The following is a 17875-nucleotide window of genomic DNA, read 5'->3' on the forward strand; positions in this document are numbered from 1 at the left end:
CCTCTGTCTCCTTTGTGTTTTCTCGGTGCCTTCTGCTTGTGTGAAAAGGGCGGGGGTTAAAGTTCATGTGTTCCGATTGGCCCAGTGAGCCTCTTGTCACCTGAGCGCAGGGGTGCCTGTCAGTGGCGGGGCTGCTTGTGTCCAGGCTGTCCTTTCTCGCAGCCCTAGCAGCTGAGCGTCAGCCTGACCCCTCTAGGGGGTTGTCTGCTATTTTGAGCCTAAACTTTGGGCAGGATGAGTGCGGGTGCTAGCCTGTCGGGTCCCCTCTGTAGCGGGTAGATTATTTTCCCTGGATGCGGATGCATAGTTACTCCAGATCTACCTCAACGTTGGGGTTCCCTCTGGGCAGGTTCGAGTTCTCTATACCTCCCTCACAGCATCTGAACACACCAGGTAGTGTATGCTTGCCACTGTGGGCTTTGTGGGGAACATGCTGAGTGGAAATTAATCTGGTTGAATTCTGATCCTGCACAAATAAGCTTTAGACTACTTGTTTATTTACAGGTGTGTTTGGGGGTGTGTGTCTCATCCCAGCTTTGAACTCACAATGTAGCTGAATGACCTTGATCTATCTTCCTGCTCCTAACTGAGTGGATTACAGGCATGAGCCACCAGGGATGGTTTATTCTGTTCTGGGGACTGAACTCAGCTCAGCACTTGTGAATGCTAAGCTATAATCAGAGCACCTAAACTTCAGCTTTTCTGTGAAGGTCACTGGAGACTCCCTTAACGGTCTAACAAAGTGGTCTGTAAAGTACCTTGTGGTCTGTTAAGCTTGGAGAAAGCACCTGATGTGGCTAAGGTTCTGTAGCATGCAGCGACCTATCAGTTGTATGCATTGGTGTCTCTCATTGCCTTGTGAACACAAGGACCTGAGTCTGATCCCAAGAACCTATGTAAAAAAGCTGGATGTGGTGGTAATGTCAGGAACCCCTTGTTGGGGAGGTAGAGAGGTGTGACTTAGTAAGCTCCAGCTAATGGGAGACTGTGTCAGGAAACTATGTGGTCAGTTTCCAATATTCACACAAGGTGTTTGACAACATCCTGTAATTCCTGTTCCAAGGAATCTTTATTTATTTTGTCCAGACAAGGTTTCTCTGTGTAACCCTGGCTGTCCTGGAACTCACTCTGTAGACCAGGCTGGCTTCGAACTCAGAAACCCACCTGCCTCAGCCTCCCAAGTGCTGGGATCAAAGGCGTGCACCACCACTGCCTGGGCCTTCCAGGGAATCTTAATGCCTTCTTGTTCCCTAACCAAGCACCAGGTATGGTCAATGTCTTACTTACGGTTTTATTGCTGTGAACAGATACCATGACCATGGCAATGCTTATAAAGGAAAACATTTTTTTTTTTTTTTTTTTTTTTTTGAGACAGGATTTCTCTGTGTAGCCCTGGCTGTCCTGGAATTCACTCTGTAGACCAGGCTGGCCTCGAACTCAGAAATCTGCCTGCCTCTGCCTCCCAAGTGCTGGGATTAAAGGTGTGCGCCACCACTGCCCGGCATAAAGGAAAACATTTAATTGGGGCTAGCTTACAGTTTCAGAGGTTCAGTCCATTATTGTCATGGTGGGAGGCAGTGTCCAGACAGACAAGGTGCTGGAGAAGGAACTGAGAGTCCTACATCTTGATTCCCAGGCAGCAGCAGGAGACTGTGTGCCACAGTGTGCAGGTTGAGCATTTGAAACCTCAGAGCCCACCCCTACAGTGATACACTTCTGACAAGGCCACACCTCCTAACAGAGCCGCTCCCTATTGCCAAGCATTTAAACAAATGCGTCTATGGGCGCCAGACCAACAAAGTCATAGTGCACAAACTACATGCAGACACTCACACATACATAAATAATCTTACAAAGAGTCAAAACCAGCTGGTCAGTGGTGGCTTGCAACTTTTATCCCGGCACTCAGCAGGCAGATTTCTGTGAGTTCGAGGCCAGCCTGGTCTCCAGAGTGAGTTCCAGGACAGCCAGGGTTATACAGAGAAACCCTGTCTTAAAAAAAACAAAAAAATTCAAAAAACCAAAAAACAAAGCTAGGCTGAGAATAGTGCCAGGGTTCGGGGTGGCTGCTCTGGCCTCTTTTGCCTGCTCAGTTTCACCCCACCCCCATCCTGCTTCCAGTCCCATCTACTGACTGATATTTGGGGGGGGGGGCTATTGGGGATGGGCCGTGTGCACATCAGACAAGTGCTTTAACCATTGCAGACTCTGCTCCAACTTAAAATTTTACTTTTTGAGACCACACTGGCATGCACCTATTTGGTGCTTGACTTGCCACAGAAACAGCCACATCTGTATAGGGCCTTCAGACAGGGAGGCAGAGACAGGCAAGGAAAGTCCCTCCTTTACAGAGGACTCCTGTTTGGATGAGGCATTAATCCCAATAGTCATAGGCGGGGCTGTAGGTAGGGGATGTAGGTGCCTGCTCAGCATGCACAGACCCTGGGTTTGATCCTCAGTACCAGAACCATAACAAGACTACTTAAGCTAGATGTGACTCAGAAGGATCAGGAAGGAATTCAAAGAGCACCTTTCACTACAGGGCAAATTTCTGGTTACCTAACAAAGGCAGCACATTTTGGGATTTTTATTTTTTTATGTCAATTTTTCATGTTTACACAAGAAAATACTTAATGTACCAACGTAGTAAGACAGGTGAACAAATAGGGAATGTGTCCAGCGTGAAAAAGACTCACACCTGTGCATCAACGTCCCACATGCCTGTCGCCCCCACAGCCAGGCCTATGGTAGCAATACAAGCTGCTCTGTGACACTCATGGCTTCAGGTGTCAGGCTCCTTAGTAGGGGATATCATTCTGGTAGTACTGGATCATGTCATAGGTCCGGCTCCTGCAAGGTCAAGGAAGGAAAGTGAAGACATCATTGGGAGCCCTCCCCAGCTGCTTGAGAAACAGGGACTCAGGGACAGGGGTGACTTGCCTGTTGCTGAGGAAACAGTTCTGGATGACCTTCATGATAAAATTTGCAGCCTCCCGTTCTGACATGTTCGGGCTGAACCTGTGTCTGGGCAGAGATGAAAGGTATTTATGGGAATTGGTCCCACTGAGGGACATTCTGCTGTGGTCTAGTGTGCTCCCTGATACTCGACAGCAACTACTAAGCCACATGGGAAGCTCATGGCCATAGGGCTATTCTAGAAACCCTGTCTGTTTTGGGGATCCAAGCATACATACAACATTTCTAGGTAGAGCCCCAGCAGATGGACAACTCTTCTCCAAATGATACCTACTTCAAAAGTTTGATTGTCTGGCCACGGAAACAGGGCAGGCCTGTGTCCAACATGAGTGTAACCAGGGAGACGACTGCATCCATATAGGGGCTGTGGAGACAGAGGGTGGGGGACAACCACTGTGAGGCACCCTGCTCACAGTCCTGTGGTCTAGCTGCCACCTCCCCACACAATCTGCTTGCAGGACCTCATACAGCTCTGTATGGCTGTATGATCCTCCCCACTATGCCAGGCTTCCAGAAGCGGTTTCAAAGATGCTCTGTTTGGTGTTAGCCACAATAGCATTCGGGAAGTGCCAAAGTGATACTCAGTGTGACATTTGGTTGATGCCAGTCTCTCACGTAGTCTTGGTGGTGCTGGGGCATGACGGTCAGCAGTGGGAGACTAGGGGTGTGGCTGGAGGTTCAGGTGTAAAGTTGATCATGTAGGTGAGATGGGTGACCAGAGTGCAAGGCCTTTCACTTAAAAAAAAAATTGTCTTTGGTTGTAAGGTTAGCCTTTAATGGCCATGCTATCTTTATAGCCTGGTCTATACATAGTGGTTCCACGACAGCCAGAGCTGTATAATGAAACAAAAACTATACGTGTATGCATGTTTGAGTGTATGCCTACATATATGTACAGGTGCCTCAAGAGGCCAGAGTGAGTAATGGAGCTCACAAAGCTGGAGTTACAGGTGTGTTAGCTACATGATGTGAGTGCTGAACTTTTCAGTGCCACTAAGCCTGATTCCCTCCAGGGGCATTCTTTCCCACCTTGATATCCCTTCACATTGCCCATGGACTCACCGCACAGCCAGATAACCTCGGACACACATCTCCATGAACCACTTGAAGGGTGTAGCTTCCATTTTGCCCCCCATAATCATCACCATCTCGTCTGTCAGCTTGATGTCCGGTTCCCAGCCAAGGTTGCCACCCGGTGAGCTTTCAAACATGAAGCCAAAGTCTGCAAAATCCCAAAAAGCTAAAAGCTGCCTGAACTGGGGCAGGGTTAGGTCAGGGTGCTTTATTTCTGGTGGAGAAGGACTCAGCCACACATGGGACAGAAGCAGGGGAGTGTCAAGTTAGAGCAGAGGTATTTCACTAGTTCTCGCTTCTACCAAGAGTGTGGGCTGCTATTCTAGTTCCCAGATCCCCAGGCCTGGCCAGCCACCTCTACAGTAGTATAACCATGGCTTTGGGCAGGCCTGCTCTCTGCAATGGGCAAAGGGAGGGTACACTGGCACAGCCTGCTGACCGATGTGGATGATGTGCCCCTTCTTGTCCAGCATGATGTTGCCATTGTGTCTGTCCTTGATCTGCAGCAGGAACAGCAGGAGGCTGTAGGCGGCCATGCTTCGGATAAAGTTGTAACGTGCCTGTGTGGAGAGGTCTGTGGTCTTACCCTGGCTCTGTGGCCCACATTAGAGGCAGAGCTAGGTCAGTGAGTGCAGCTGTGTGGAATGTGGAGATAGCAGCACTTTCTGTGCCCTGGGGTTCTAGGCCTCTGTCTTTCCCTGAGAGAAAGCTATGTGTGACGGACTTAGCTCCTAATAGAGGAAGACAGAAGCTAGATAATGGATGAATTGAGGCCCTGGGTAGCTACCTGCTGGAAAGCCAAGGTAGACTCATCCCCATACTGGCGTGTAAAGTAGTCATACATGCCAAAGTCAGTCTGGCGGCCCAGCTGGTCCCGGGAAGTACAGTCTGGGATGCATTCAATCACTCCGCACTGGGGAAGGACAGGAATGGACAGTTAGGTAGGAGCAGTGATGTAACGGTCTCTTTGCCCACCATGTCCAGGAACTCACCCCAGGAGCAGTAGCCACTACCCGATAGGGAAAAACAAAGAGGTCCAGGCCAACCAGCTGGAAGATGTTCTTGAAAAGGTCGATGATCTGCAGGGCTAGCATGTCCTGGGAGGGAGAAGGCACAGGATGCAGTCAGTGTCTTCCCCTCAGCCCCTGGACCACTTGGGAGTTAGTGGCCCTGGGGCTCACACAGGTTCCTTCCTTCCTCTAGCAAGGAAACGGGGCAGACTGTGGCCAAATAAGGGTCTAGGGGTTTGGCCTCACTGCCCAGCCAGGCTGGGCTGTCACAGGGTTGCCAGTGAGGATGTCCTTCAAAAATGGTAAAGGGTGGGGCTGGAATGAGGAAGGGGCTTCTGTGCCTCCCTAATCCCTCCATAGCACTTGAATCAAATAAAGGGTCATGCTTCACAACAGGAGGGTCTCTTCTCTCTCTTTTTTTTTTCAAGACGGTTTCTCTGTGTAGCCCTGGCTGTCCTGGAACTCACTCTGCAGACCAGGCTGGCCTCAAACTTAGAAATCCGCCTGCCTCTGCCTCCCAAGTGCTGGGATTAAAGGTGTGCGCCACCACCACCTGGCAGGAGGGTCTCTTCTTTAGTGTCACTAGGGTTGGTGCCTTGCCCTACCAGTATAAGATCAGCTCTGTTACCTGTCGGCAGTCATCCCCCACTTTGAAGATGGCTGCTTGCCAGCAGATCTTCTTGCCATCAGCCTCTTGGCCACTGCATTCGTCCTCTGCATCTGAGCGGCACTGCAGACCTGTAGGCAGGGCAGAGTTGCCATCTGTGAGCCTGACTGCTATGAGGTAGCTTCCCTGGGACCTAGAAAGACCTGGCATCTTGACAGTGAGTTCTGCAAAGCACTAAGAGGTCACATGGAATCACTGGGCTAGGAGTTTCCCTAAGGGCATAAAATAGACAGGTAGGTTTATAAGGAACTGGAAAAAAGCCCCTAGAGTTCAAGCAGAGGATTCAGGGCCAAAACATAGCCAGGCTACTTAAGATACCTCTCCACATTTGCTTGTGTCCCCACAGAGTTCACCCCAAACCTCAAATGTGATCTTATTTGGAATTAGGATATTTGAAGATGCAATCTTTCTTTCTTTTTTTTTTTTCCCGAGACAGGGTTTCCCTGTGTAGCCCTGGCTGTCCTGGAACTCATTCTGTAGACCAGGCTGGCCTCAAACTCAGAAATCCACCTGCCACCGGGCAGTGGTGGTAAGATGCCTTTAATCCCAGCACTTGGGAGGCAGAGACAGGCAGATTTCTGAGTTCCAGGCCAGCCTGGTCTACAGAGTGAGTTCCAGGACAGCCAGGGCTATACAGAGAAACCGTCTCAAAAACAAAATGAAACAAAGCAAAAACAAAAACCAAACCAAACCAAACAAAAAACCAACCAAACCATACAAGATAATAACTGTCCAAAAAGTGTTCTTTTAAAAGAATTTGTAGGCCAGAAAGACAGGCAGAGAGGGAGTGGTGCTGAACAGCATCCCCTACAACCATAGGGGTGGAAAATCTCAGAGCACCCAGCTCAGAGCTTGACGCTCCTGCCTGGCCAGAGCCTGACGCTCCCTTGCTGGAGCATGCCCACCTCCACACTGATACTGGCCTCCAGATCTGTGAGGCTGCACACTCCATGTGTCATCTGGACTACACTCTTCTGTAAGAGCCTGAAGCAACTTGTGTGCCCACAGAGGCTGAGTACTGGGACTCAAGATGGGGCTCCGGGGCTCCTGTGACTTGTGACACATTCTAGGTTAAGCAAGTGTTACTGCATAGCACACTGCCATTTTCGGAGGAAGGGTGAGCCTGCAGGCACATGACTGCATATGCCTCGTCTAGGATGTTCAAAACAGGCCTGCACCACTGAGGAGAGACAGCCATACTGCCTCAAGTTCCTTACTGACCTTCTTTTTCAAGTTCGCTCACTCCACATCGCTTCACCTTAAATTTGGCCAGATATGGCGCTTTTGCAGCACTGAGGAAAAGAACGCAGCACATGAGCCAGCCAGTAGAGACTCTCGAATGAGGCGGCAAAGAGCGAGCAGGCACTCACCTCTGCATTGGTGTTCCTGACTTGTAGTCAATGTCTAGCACAATTGCTTCAGGGTTGCTGGGCAGGTAGCAGCCTGGGAGCACACAAGAGGTACAAGTGCATGTAACCCGGGGGGGTGGGGGGGGACACACCCAGTTCCCAACCCAGGCTTCACATGCACAACAGCCTTATGAGGAGCCCTGCCTTGCAGGGAATACTTCCCCTTGCCTACAGCAGCCCTGACTTATCCAATGATCATTGTGAGTCTGTCCTCCCTGACTGACTCTTTACAATCCCTCCAGATAGCTAGCCAAGGAACCCAGCCTCCCAGGACATACTTCCTCCCAGGTCCAGAGTGCTCTGGACCTTAGCTTCATGATCAACCTGCTCTGCCCTGGGTCAGTATCAGGTTAGTGCTTCTCTGTGGAGACTCCCACCCTGGCTGCACTGTCCTAGCATGCTATCAGCACTCCTCCATCTTCCTGTTCTGTGCATTCTGGTACTCCTGTTTCTAGTAAATATACCCAGTAAGCAAACAAGAGGAAGTTCGTCCCTTGGTATTGTATGCTGAAAGGCCTAATTGTGCAATATAGCCGATTGGCCTATCACACTGGCCTCACCCCATATAAGACAGTAGCTCCCTCTTGCCTCACTGGCCTAAGGATGCCAGCTTACCAGGCTGCACCTTCACTTCAGACAGAGCTGACAGACAAGCCTTCTTTCTTTCATCGCCTTTAGGGTAGGGCCTGAGGAATAAGACAGAATGTGGTGACTGTACCTCAACACTCAGATCTGGAGGCCTCACTGCTATAGAGTGAGTTTGAGGCCAGTTTGGGTTACATCAACCATCTAAATAAACAAGCAAAAGATCCTGTAGAAACTGGTTTCCAGTTTTTGTTCAGGATATTGTCTTCACTGATAACCCAACCACACCTGGCTCTACCAGGCTCAAGCTGTCAGGAAACCAATCAGCAATGTCTGCCCTACATTCCTCAAAGAAGCAGATGGCCCAGAGGGTGGTAGGGGCTCAAGTGGAGCTGTCTGTTGACACCTCTTTCCTCATATTTTATAGTATGTGTGCTGCTGCTGAGGTACAGAGAGAACAGCTGAGTGGGGGCCCAACACAGTTCCAGGCTAAAATGCTGTTTGTATAACTTACTGTATGATCCTCACTGGTCAGCCCTGGAGACCTAGGCTAGCTAAGGGTGAGGCTGAGGGTGACTGGAACTTTCTGGTTATTGTGTCATGATGCCTTGGAAATGTACCTATCTGCTATGACTTGAATCTGGGAATTTCCCCAAAGGAAAATGTTTAGGATAGGTCCTCACCTTTAACTCTCCAGTGAGGCTGGGCATAGTGTGTAAGCCTGGGCATAGTGTGTAAGCCTTTAGTCCTGCACCCAGAAGGCAGAGGCAGGCAGATCTCTGTAAGGCCAGCCTGGTCGACATGGCAAGTTCCAGGACTATCAGGACTATTTAGAGAGATACTGTTTCAGCCCCTTCCCCATTAAAAAAAAAAATTCTCCAATGAGGAGTTTTAGGTTACTGGGACTAACCGTGGGTTATGGGACACCATTCTCTTTCTCTGCTACAGTCTACATATGCCAAGCACACACTAAGATATTCATATTGTCCCATGCCACCCTGATCCCTGTGTGCTTTGCTTTTTGAGACATAGTCTATGTTCTGACTGTCTGGGAAATCACCATGTAGGCCAGGTTGGCTCTATGCTCCACTTGTGATGTCTGCCTCCCAAGTGCTGGGATTAAAGGTGTGCACATGCCAGTATGCCCAGTTACATTGTTCCACTTATGGTGATTATCTCAGGTGTAGTGACATACTTCCCAGCATTTTTGTGTCTGTGGGTCATAGCCTCTGCAACACGGTAAGGGCTCACAATGAATGCAGCAGGAGCAGCCTGCACATACACACACTGAGGGGAGAAGCTGAAAAAAGTGCCCAATGCTCTTCTCCCTAGGTGTTCTTGGGCAAGGGGCAAATGTCAATGATGCTCTGCCTTGTCCCAGGCAAATGGGCAGTGCTCCTGAAAGCCACATGGGTGGAGAGCCCAGGCTCATATCATCAGTGAGTGGTTGGGATGAAAACAAGACATCTCAGAAGACAGTCTTTCAAGAGTAGTCACTTACTTGATGATGGCAGACACGTTAGTGATCTTGTTAAAGAAATCAAATTCCCGTTGATAGAAATCTTTGGCTGGGCCTGATAGAGACCCTGTGATCTCTTCTACTAACTGCTCCAGAAGGTCACCAATGTCAGCTGAGGAGACAAAGATGATGAGTTTATGGTTATAACAGATACCCTTAAAGATGTTTGATAGACATCCACGCAGGGGGATCTCCCAGCAGCCTGCCTACATGTGGAAAAGACTCTGTCGATCTGATAGAGGCCGTAACATACCATCATTTGCCCCTTTGCTGTAGACACTAGCTGTGCTGTTATATAAAACTGCTAGCCCCTGAAGCAAAGCTCAAGGCAGGGGCTGTGTGCACCAGTCAACTGACAGAATCCTAGGTGACACAACACCAATGGTTTGTTTTGAGATAGGGTTGACCCAGGTTGGCCTAGGACTTGTGGAAACCCTCCCCACCCCACCCCTTCTCAAGTGCTATGTTTATAGATGTGTGCCATTACTCCCAGTTTAGTTATGCTGATGCTATGGATTTGACTCTGGGCATTATGCACACTGAGCAAACATTCCATCAACTAAGACTTGTTTCTGCCCTGTTTTGTTTCCAGACAGGGTCTAGTTATAATGCTCATGCTGGTCTGTGAGTGATAATCCTCCTGCCCTAGCATCTGCGTGCTGGGATTATAGGCACGATATCTGGTTCCAGTTACTGGTTTTATTATTCTCTACACTAAAAATATGCCTTTTCAGTATTTCTGTGTGTGAGCAAACAGAATGTATATGCAGGGCCACTGCCACACTTGAAGACCCTTAAGGTTCTGAGAAGCACCTGGCTGTCTGAGACCTTCCTTTGTATGTGGGGTGTGCATGGTAGGCCAGAGGTCGACCTTAGCCTTGTTCTTTGGGCCCTGTCCTTGTCTTCTGAGAGTCTCTCACTGGCTTGTGGTTTGATGGATCTAGGTCGGTGGGCTAGCCAGCCCCGAGGACCTGTGTATCTCAGCATTGCCAGCTCAGAGAACACAAGTCTCTGTGCCTGCCGTCCCTGTGTTTGTTTTCATGTGGGGTGCACTTGAACATGGCACTTGTGAGGTCAGAGGTCAGTCTACAGGAGCTGCTTTTCTCCTTCAACCTTGTGGGAACCTGGGAATCAAATTCAGGTCAGGCTTACTGGCTTTATCCAGTGAGTTATCTTGATGGGCTCATTATTTACTTATGTTCGTGAGACAGTCTCATTCTCCCAGGTTGAAGTTGAGGGTGATCTTGATCTTCCTGCTTCTGTCTCCCAACTGAGAACACTGTGATTACATGTATTGTGCCACCATGTCTGTCTTCATGATGCTTTTTTTGGTTTTTCGAGACAGGGTTTCTCTGTATAGCCCTGGCTGTCCTGGACCCCAGTCTGTAGACCAGGCTGGCCTCCAACTCAGAAATCTGCCTTCCTCTGCCTCCTAAGTGCTGGGATTAAAGGTGTGCGCCACCACTGCCTGGCTAGTATCTACTTCTTAAGTTCTAGGACTACAGATGTATACCACCACATCTGTTTTAGGTAGTGTTGAGTACAAACCTAAGGCTTTGAGAATGTTAGGCAAGCATCCTACCAACTGAGATATAGCCTCAGCTACACAAGCCTCTTTTTAAAAGACAGGGCTTCATGTAGTTGAGGCTGGCATGAACTACTGATCTTCCTGCTTCTACCTTCCAAACCCTGGGATTATGTCACTACTCCTGGCTTTGTTGTTAGTCTGAGACAGGGATTTCCTATATAGTCCCAGCTGGCCTGGAACTCACTGGGATTGGTCTGCCTCTGGCTTCTGAATGTTGGAATTAATGGCATGCACCACTATACCCAGTTAGCTAGCTAGTTAGCTGCCTGCCTTCCTTCTTTCCTTCCTTTTCTTTTTTTGAGACAGGGTCTTGAAGGCTGTCATTGTAGTGTAAACCTTTGATCTCAGCACTTGGAGGGAGAGGCAGGTGGATCACCGTGTTCAAGGCTAGCTTGGTCTATAGAGTGAGTTCCAGGACAGCCAAGGCTACTAAGAAACTAAGAAATACTAAGAAATCCCATCTCAAAAACAAAAAACAAACCTAAAATCAGAGAGAGAGGGGTTGGGCTGAGGCAGGCAGGCAGAGTGGAAAAGAGGATTTGCTTTTGTAACTTTTGATGATCACAATGCAGTTGATAAAAGTGTTCAGAAATACTATACTATTAATGGCCACAGTTGTGGACCCCTTTTAAACAAGAGATGCAACCTGCTGGATCACAGAGGAGTTGTGGAGTAGATCTGGCCATCTGGCTGTGGTGGGAACTCTGGTGGAAGAGGAGGCTGTGGTACTATCCTGGTTATATTAGCAGAGGAGGCTAATGCAGCAGTGTGCCAGAATAGAGAAACCAAATGGTACATGAGGAGGTTATGATGGTTACAGTCAATAAAGGAGGACATTTAGGTGGAGGTCTCTGTGATGGTGATAGTAACTATAATGACTTTGGCAATTTCAGTGGACCACAGCAACTGAATTATGGTTCCAAGAAAGGGGCAGTGCTGGTTGATGGTCAGGTGGTAATTATGAATCTAGTGGTATAAGTGGTGGATATGGAAGGTTTTGTTTTGTTTTGGTTAATTGAGACCAGGTCTTAATGTGTAGCTTTAGCTGGTCTGAATTTGCTTTTTAGATGAGATTGGCCTCACAGTCACTGAGATTCACCTGCCCCTGCCTTCCACGTGCTGGGATTAAAGGCACGTGCCACCATGCTCAGCTCTTTAATTTACTTTTTATTTAGTTATTTTTGTGTGTGTGGACATACACACACTATGGCACACAAGCTGGCCAGAGGACAGCTTGTAGTTCTGTTTTCTCCTTCTACCATGTGTGTTCCAGGTTGGGGTAGCACAGACCAGAGACCTTTGGGAAAGCAGAAGCCCTGTATGGCCTCTAAGGTTGATGGTGATGGGGAGAGGCCTGACAGGCCAAAATACTCACGGTCTTTCTGGTGCCCTTCTTCATCAAGGTAGATGTTAGTTTTCATGTTCCAAATAAACTGGTGTGCCAGAAGCTGGGATTTGGCTGCAGCCCAGAGAATGTACTCGCGCACATAGCCCATCTGCAGGAGGTCAGGGCCATAGTCAACCTTTACTTCTGGAAGAAACTCTTCCTAACCTAGTGTAAGAAGCAACTCCCACTGCTCGACTGTATGGTTCCTGCTATGTGGATGTACCCTTTAGAGTCAGTGCTAAGTCTAGCCAGGGGCTAGGTACCATGGGCTAGGGCTTAGGGCATAAACTCTACACCACAGACCTGGGCTTCCTGTGTTAGTTCCCTTGGTATTTAAGAACCATGGCTCTCAGTTTCTACTGCTGTCAAATACAAGAAACAAATAGGCTAGGTGCCCAAAACTCACTTATAAGGTTGTACAGGATACCATCCAGAGGGACAGGGTTCAGAAAGCTCTATGAGGGTACACAGAGTTGCATCTAGCCCACACACTGATAGCTGCCATCTTAAAGACATCTTTTCCATTTCATCTGTTTCCTGCCATTATCTGGTAGCTCCAGTTTTTTTTCTTTCTCTCATTCTTTCTCTCTCTCTGGTATGTGCATGCACGTGGTGTTTGTACATGGTTGTGTGGGGATGCGAAAGGATGGGAGAGTCTAGTGTCTTCCTCAGTCACTCTCCACCTTAATATTTAAGATATGGTCTCTCACCAACCTGGAGCTTGCTGATTTGGTTAAACTGGCTGGCTGGGTAGCCCCAAGGAACCTCTTATTTTTGGCTCCCCAGGTCTGGGTTTACAGGTGATTCAATGCCTGGCTTTTTATGTGGATGCCAGGGACTGACTTCAGGTCCTTACACACACAAGGCTGCTATTTTACTAAGCCACCTCACATTCCCAGTAACTCCTAGTTTTAATGACAATGTCTTAGGCTTGACGAGGTGGCTCGTCAGATAAGAACATGTATACTCTGGAAGAGGACTGGAGTTCAGTTCCTAGCACCACAGCAGACTGCTCAGAACTGCTTGCAGCTTCAGGTCCACAGAATCCAAGGTCTCTGAACTCCAGAAGGGCCTGAAAACAGTGAGCTGAGACACAGGGAGTGGCTCATCTCTGTAACCTCAGAGGATGTACACCTGAGGCAGCCTGAGTGGAACACATCCTTTATCAGCTTACCTAAACCTCAAGATTCTCCATGAGAACAGCCAGTCTGAGGGAGGTCATGCCATTTGTTGACACGTGACCCAACAAAGGGGATCCTAGAAGAACAACCTGCCCACCTGAAGGAAACAGCTAGACAATGTACCAGAGCCCACCCACGCTGCAGAGCTGGGCCTCAGGGATGCACAGCTTGCTGAGGTGGGATTCGGGGCCCACAGGCAGCAATGTGTACAGCTCTTGGAGAACACTTACCTTGTCGTATCTGAGGGCCTGCACAATCTGGGGGATGTAGAACAGAATGGCGTCCTGTCGAGGAGGAAAGAGTGATTTCAGAGGTTACAACAGTAATGAACCCGGAACCTGCCCACGGGACGCTGCCCCCTGCTGGAGAACTGGGGATGTGCAGAGGATAGCAAAGTATTCAAGGCTTGAAACACTGGTGAAATCTAAAGCAGAAGACTGCAGTTTACCCCAGCTAAAAGGGGCTAAAAGTTACTACAGGCTTGTTGGTGCTGAAACTGTAGCAATCAGGGCTCTAGCACATTCTACAGAAACTCCCATGCTACAAACTCTTCACTGTGTCTACTATATAAAATCTCTAGGATCCGGGAAAGTTTGTTGTTGGGAGTAAGAGGCATGGGCACACTGCTCACTCTCAGAGCAGGGACTAAACTCAAATGTTTTTAAAACCAAAAGATCCAATTAAAGTTTAAAAAAAATCCAAGACAAACAAATGAGCAAGCACATACAACTAGAAAACACATGAGTTACAACTAAATTGACCTGTCTAGTGTTGGTATTAAAGGCAAGTGCCACCATAGCCCAAGTTCATCCTCTTCAACTGCTGAAGTCAGGAATAAAGACATACTCTAGATGAACCTACATAGTTGGATGCATACCTGGTAGAGCTGTCTCTCTCCCTCTTTTTTTAAAAAGAGATTTATTTATTTATTTACTTATTTAATATATGTGAGTACCCTGCTGCTGTCTTCAGACACCCCAGAAGAGGGTATCAGATCCCATTACAGATGGTTATGAGCCACCATGTGGTTGCTGGGAATTGAACTCAGGACCTCTGGAAGAGCAGTCTGTGCTCTTAACCTCTGAGTCATCTCTCCAGCCCCGAGCTGTCTTATATCTACCCACTTAACCACACTGGGACAGCTATGCCCTAGGCTGGCTCACAGGGCTCTAGACTCACCGGAGGGAAGGACCGCAGAACTTTCACCCCATACTGTGCAGTGAGAGGGTGTGGTGGGTACATGCTGGAGAAATAGGAGAGGCCTGTGGGTGGGTCCGTGGGTGCCCAACATAAAACATGGCTGAGCTCTGGAGCATCGGCATCAATGGTGTGCCAGGTGACAAGGAACTGGAGAGAAAGTTAGGAGATAGGGTTGCAGGAGTCCTTTCAGTTATGGCCTGCTCCAGAATGGCTTTAATAGTGTGGGCATCCTATGCACGCCTTTAATAACAGCACACAGTGGGCAGAGTTAGGCAGCTCTCTGTGAACCTGAGGCTAGCCTGGTCTACAAGGTAAACTCTAGGCCAAGAAATGCAAATGTGGTAATAAAAGTCATTTATGATAAAAATGGAAAGTGCTTCTGATATGTTATGCAAAGTAGCATAATTGCAACAAATCCAAGTAGAGGAGCTAGGAGTGTAGCTCAGTAGGTAGTGTATTCCAGGCTAGTAGCACTGATCCCCAGTACTACAGAAAACCAGTTGTGGTTGTATACATATCACCACATAGCAGGTGGAGAATAAGAGTCAGAAAGTCAAGGACATCTTTAGCAAATCTGACTCTGAGGTTAGCCTGGGATATACGAAGCCCCACCTATAGACAGAGCTGAAGCAGACTAAAACATTTCCTATCATAAACATAGTAATTACTACATAGTAGAAACAGAAAATGCAGGGAGTTAAAAAAAAATCCTACCTCTTTCTGATGTGATAGATATAATAATTTTGTTTTAGAGACAGGGTCTTACTCTGTAGTCCTAGCTGTCCTTGAATACAAGAAGTCTGTGTGCCTCTGCCTCATGACTGCTGGGATTAAAGGCCTGCACCACTGTGCCCTGTTCTCTTTACTGAGACAAGGTCTCACTAGGCTGTCCAGATTGTTCCAAAATTCACTTTGTAACTTAGGCAGGCCTTGAACTTGTGATCCTCCTGCATCAGTTTCCAAGTGGCTGGGATTGTAGACCTGTACTGGTGACCAGGCTCAGCAATGATGGTTAATACCAACTTAATTGAGAAATATGTAGATTAATAAAGCACACCTTTGAGTATGTCCATGGGGGCGCAAAGAGGACTGGGTCCTGAAGGCTCTGGCCTGATGAACAGGTTAACCTTTTGAGGATTCATAATATCGTGGTACTATTTTAAGCTGGTGTAAAGTATCTGGGGCCTTGGTGGAGGAAGTGGGTCACTGCAGGTATGTACTTGGAGACTGTACTTTGCCTGGATCCCTTCTCTTGCTCTTCTGTTCATCTGGCAGGATGTGAACAGTCTCTTCCTGCACATGGTCCTGTGGCCATGATGTTCTGCTCAGTCATATGAGGCTGAGCCCTCTGAAACGGAGTCAAAATAAAGCCTTCTTCCTCCAAGTTGTTTGTGTCAGTTATTTGGTCATGGTCATGAGGAGTAGCCAGGCCTCTCTAGAAAACATTCTAGATCTAGTTTAAACTTGAGCTGGTATATGTGGGCTGGGTTACCTTGATGGCTTCAGGGACATCACTAACAGCTCCTGGGTCCAAGCGAACGAGACGGGTCACTTCATTTCCAATGGCTTCTGTATTCTTGAACCTACAGTGCACAGAGGGTTTGTGTTGGGTAGCCTTACTAGCAGCTACATTCCTTCACTGCCACAGATGAGCCAGAGGAAAACACTCAAGGGGAGGGATTTAGATCAACACTACATGACCGACATCTAAATGTAGGCAAGTAATACATTACGACATCTGAAAAGTTATTACAACATTTACATGGAGGTGACAGGAGAATGCCACAATTGGAGGCCACACTGAGGGACACAGAAGCCTCGTTTCAAGATGGGTTAGTGGACAAATGTCCTTGCTGTCAAACTTCTCACACACACACACACACACACACACACACACACACACACACACACACACACACAAAGTCTTCTTCAAAGCAAAAACCAACCAATCCAACAAATAAAAGGAAAGGATAGACCATTCTTCAAAAACCACTGTAATTCTTTCCCCTGGCCCTCTGTAGCAGCCTATCTATGGTTCAGCATCTTACTTTAGTCTAAATCAACAAGGCTCATTAGTTAGTGGTGAGAGGGCAGATGTATGCCTGTACATGTTACTCACCCAGGCTAATGCAAGGGAAAGTCTCCATAAACATTCTGCTTTAAAAGGACTTAAAAGAACCAGTGTGCTATTGTGGGCCTGAAGACCAGGTAGAAGCAATAGGAAAGTGGTAAACCTTGGCTCGAAGTTAAAGTACCTATCTTTGGAGGTAGGGAGGAAGGCTGAGGGACCATGTGGGGATATGTCACGGGGCCTCTGCAGCCCATCTCACCTACTGTCAGGCTAAAGGCTTATTTCTGTCTGAGAGAATTACCTTACAGTTTGTCACCAGCTTTGTGTTCAGAGGAATGAAAAGATGCCTTCCTTTTGGTTTGCTGCTGAAGAACGCATCGGTATTTCTTCCAGAGTGTTCTGTTCTTTGCCCTGGAAAGCTATTTGTTCCAGTACACTTTGGCTGGCTGAATGTATATAAGCATGCGTGCGTGTGTGTGTGTGTGTGTGTGTGTGTGTGTGTGTGTGTGTGTGTGTGTGTGTGTGTGTGTGTAACTACTTATGGTACACTAGGCATCGAGTCACAGCCACAGCAAGAGTGTTTGCTCTTAGCTTGAGCTGAAAGATGGCATTATTCATATATAGCCCAAACTTTCCCAAATTGTCTCTGTGGACTATTCCAGGAGGGAAACCTTTACAAAGTACACTGTGACTCTGCCATTTTTAAAATAGTTCCAGGGATTGAATCAGGGCCTTGTGAATGCTAGGGAAGAGCCCTACCACAGAGCTACATTCCCTAGTCATCCATGGTGGCTCTGGATGTTGTGGCATCTAGGCAGGAGCTGACAAGATCATAATGGTCACTGTGTAGCCTCTGCATAGACTATGTGAGTATGCAGAGTGTCCTTGACAGAAGCCATGTGATATTTCATTGCTCTTATGATATAGCTGGCAGGTTCCTGCCTGGGACTTGTGGTGAAGCTGGGGTGACCGAGAGGCCTACCTGGCTGGCAGCTGCACAGCGAGGTATGGAGAGATGCTCCAGGCAAGGTTCACGTTGTCCTTCCACTGCTTCTCACTCAGGCTGATGTACTTGGACCTCCAGTTGGCAACACTGTTCTCTCCTGCCTGGTCCAGCTCTAGCTCTGGGGCTGACAGTGGGTTGTACCAAGTGATGAGGCGCTCGATCTCAGTAGCCTGGGAGAGCAATCACAGTGTCCACCATACTC

General features: G+C 48.1%; 1 protein-coding gene across 1 annotated transcript in view; it reads right to left on the minus strand.

Moving 5' to 3' along the window:
• Positions 1–2555: 2555 nt before the first annotated feature.
• Pi4ka (phosphatidylinositol 4-kinase alpha) overlaps positions 2556–17875 on the minus strand; it is a 119265-nt gene continuing 103945 nt past the window's right edge. The window contains exons 39-55 of the mRNA XM_031363273.1: positions 17650–17843; positions 16089–16179; positions 14576–14743; positions 13627–13680; positions 12204–12324; positions 9223–9352; positions 7752–7822; positions 7098–7170; positions 6949–7019; positions 5689–5798; positions 5043–5147; positions 4838–4963; positions 4490–4610; positions 4039–4198; positions 3251–3340; positions 2941–3024; positions 2556–2850 (exon numbers count right to left, since the gene is read on the minus strand). Coding sequence (XP_031219133.1) covers positions 2799–2850; positions 2941–3024; positions 3251–3340; positions 4039–4198; positions 4490–4610; positions 4838–4963; positions 5043–5147; positions 5689–5798; positions 6949–7019; positions 7098–7170; positions 7752–7822; positions 9223–9352; positions 12204–12324; positions 13627–13680; positions 14576–14743; positions 16089–16179; positions 17650–17843 — 1821 coding nt within the window. The 3' untranslated portion in view covers positions 2556–2798. The remainder of the gene's footprint in view (positions 2851–2940; positions 3025–3250; positions 3341–4038; positions 4199–4489; positions 4611–4837; positions 4964–5042; positions 5148–5688; positions 5799–6948; positions 7020–7097; positions 7171–7751; positions 7823–9222; positions 9353–12203; positions 12325–13626; positions 13681–14575; positions 14744–16088; positions 16180–17649; positions 17844–17875) is intronic.

The sequence above is a fragment of the Mastomys coucha genome, unplaced genomic scaffold (assembly GCF_008632895.1).
Source record: "Mastomys coucha isolate ucsf_1 unplaced genomic scaffold, UCSF_Mcou_1 pScaffold12, whole genome shotgun sequence".
Lineage (NCBI taxonomy): Eukaryota > Metazoa > Chordata > Mammalia > Rodentia > Muridae > Mastomys > Mastomys coucha.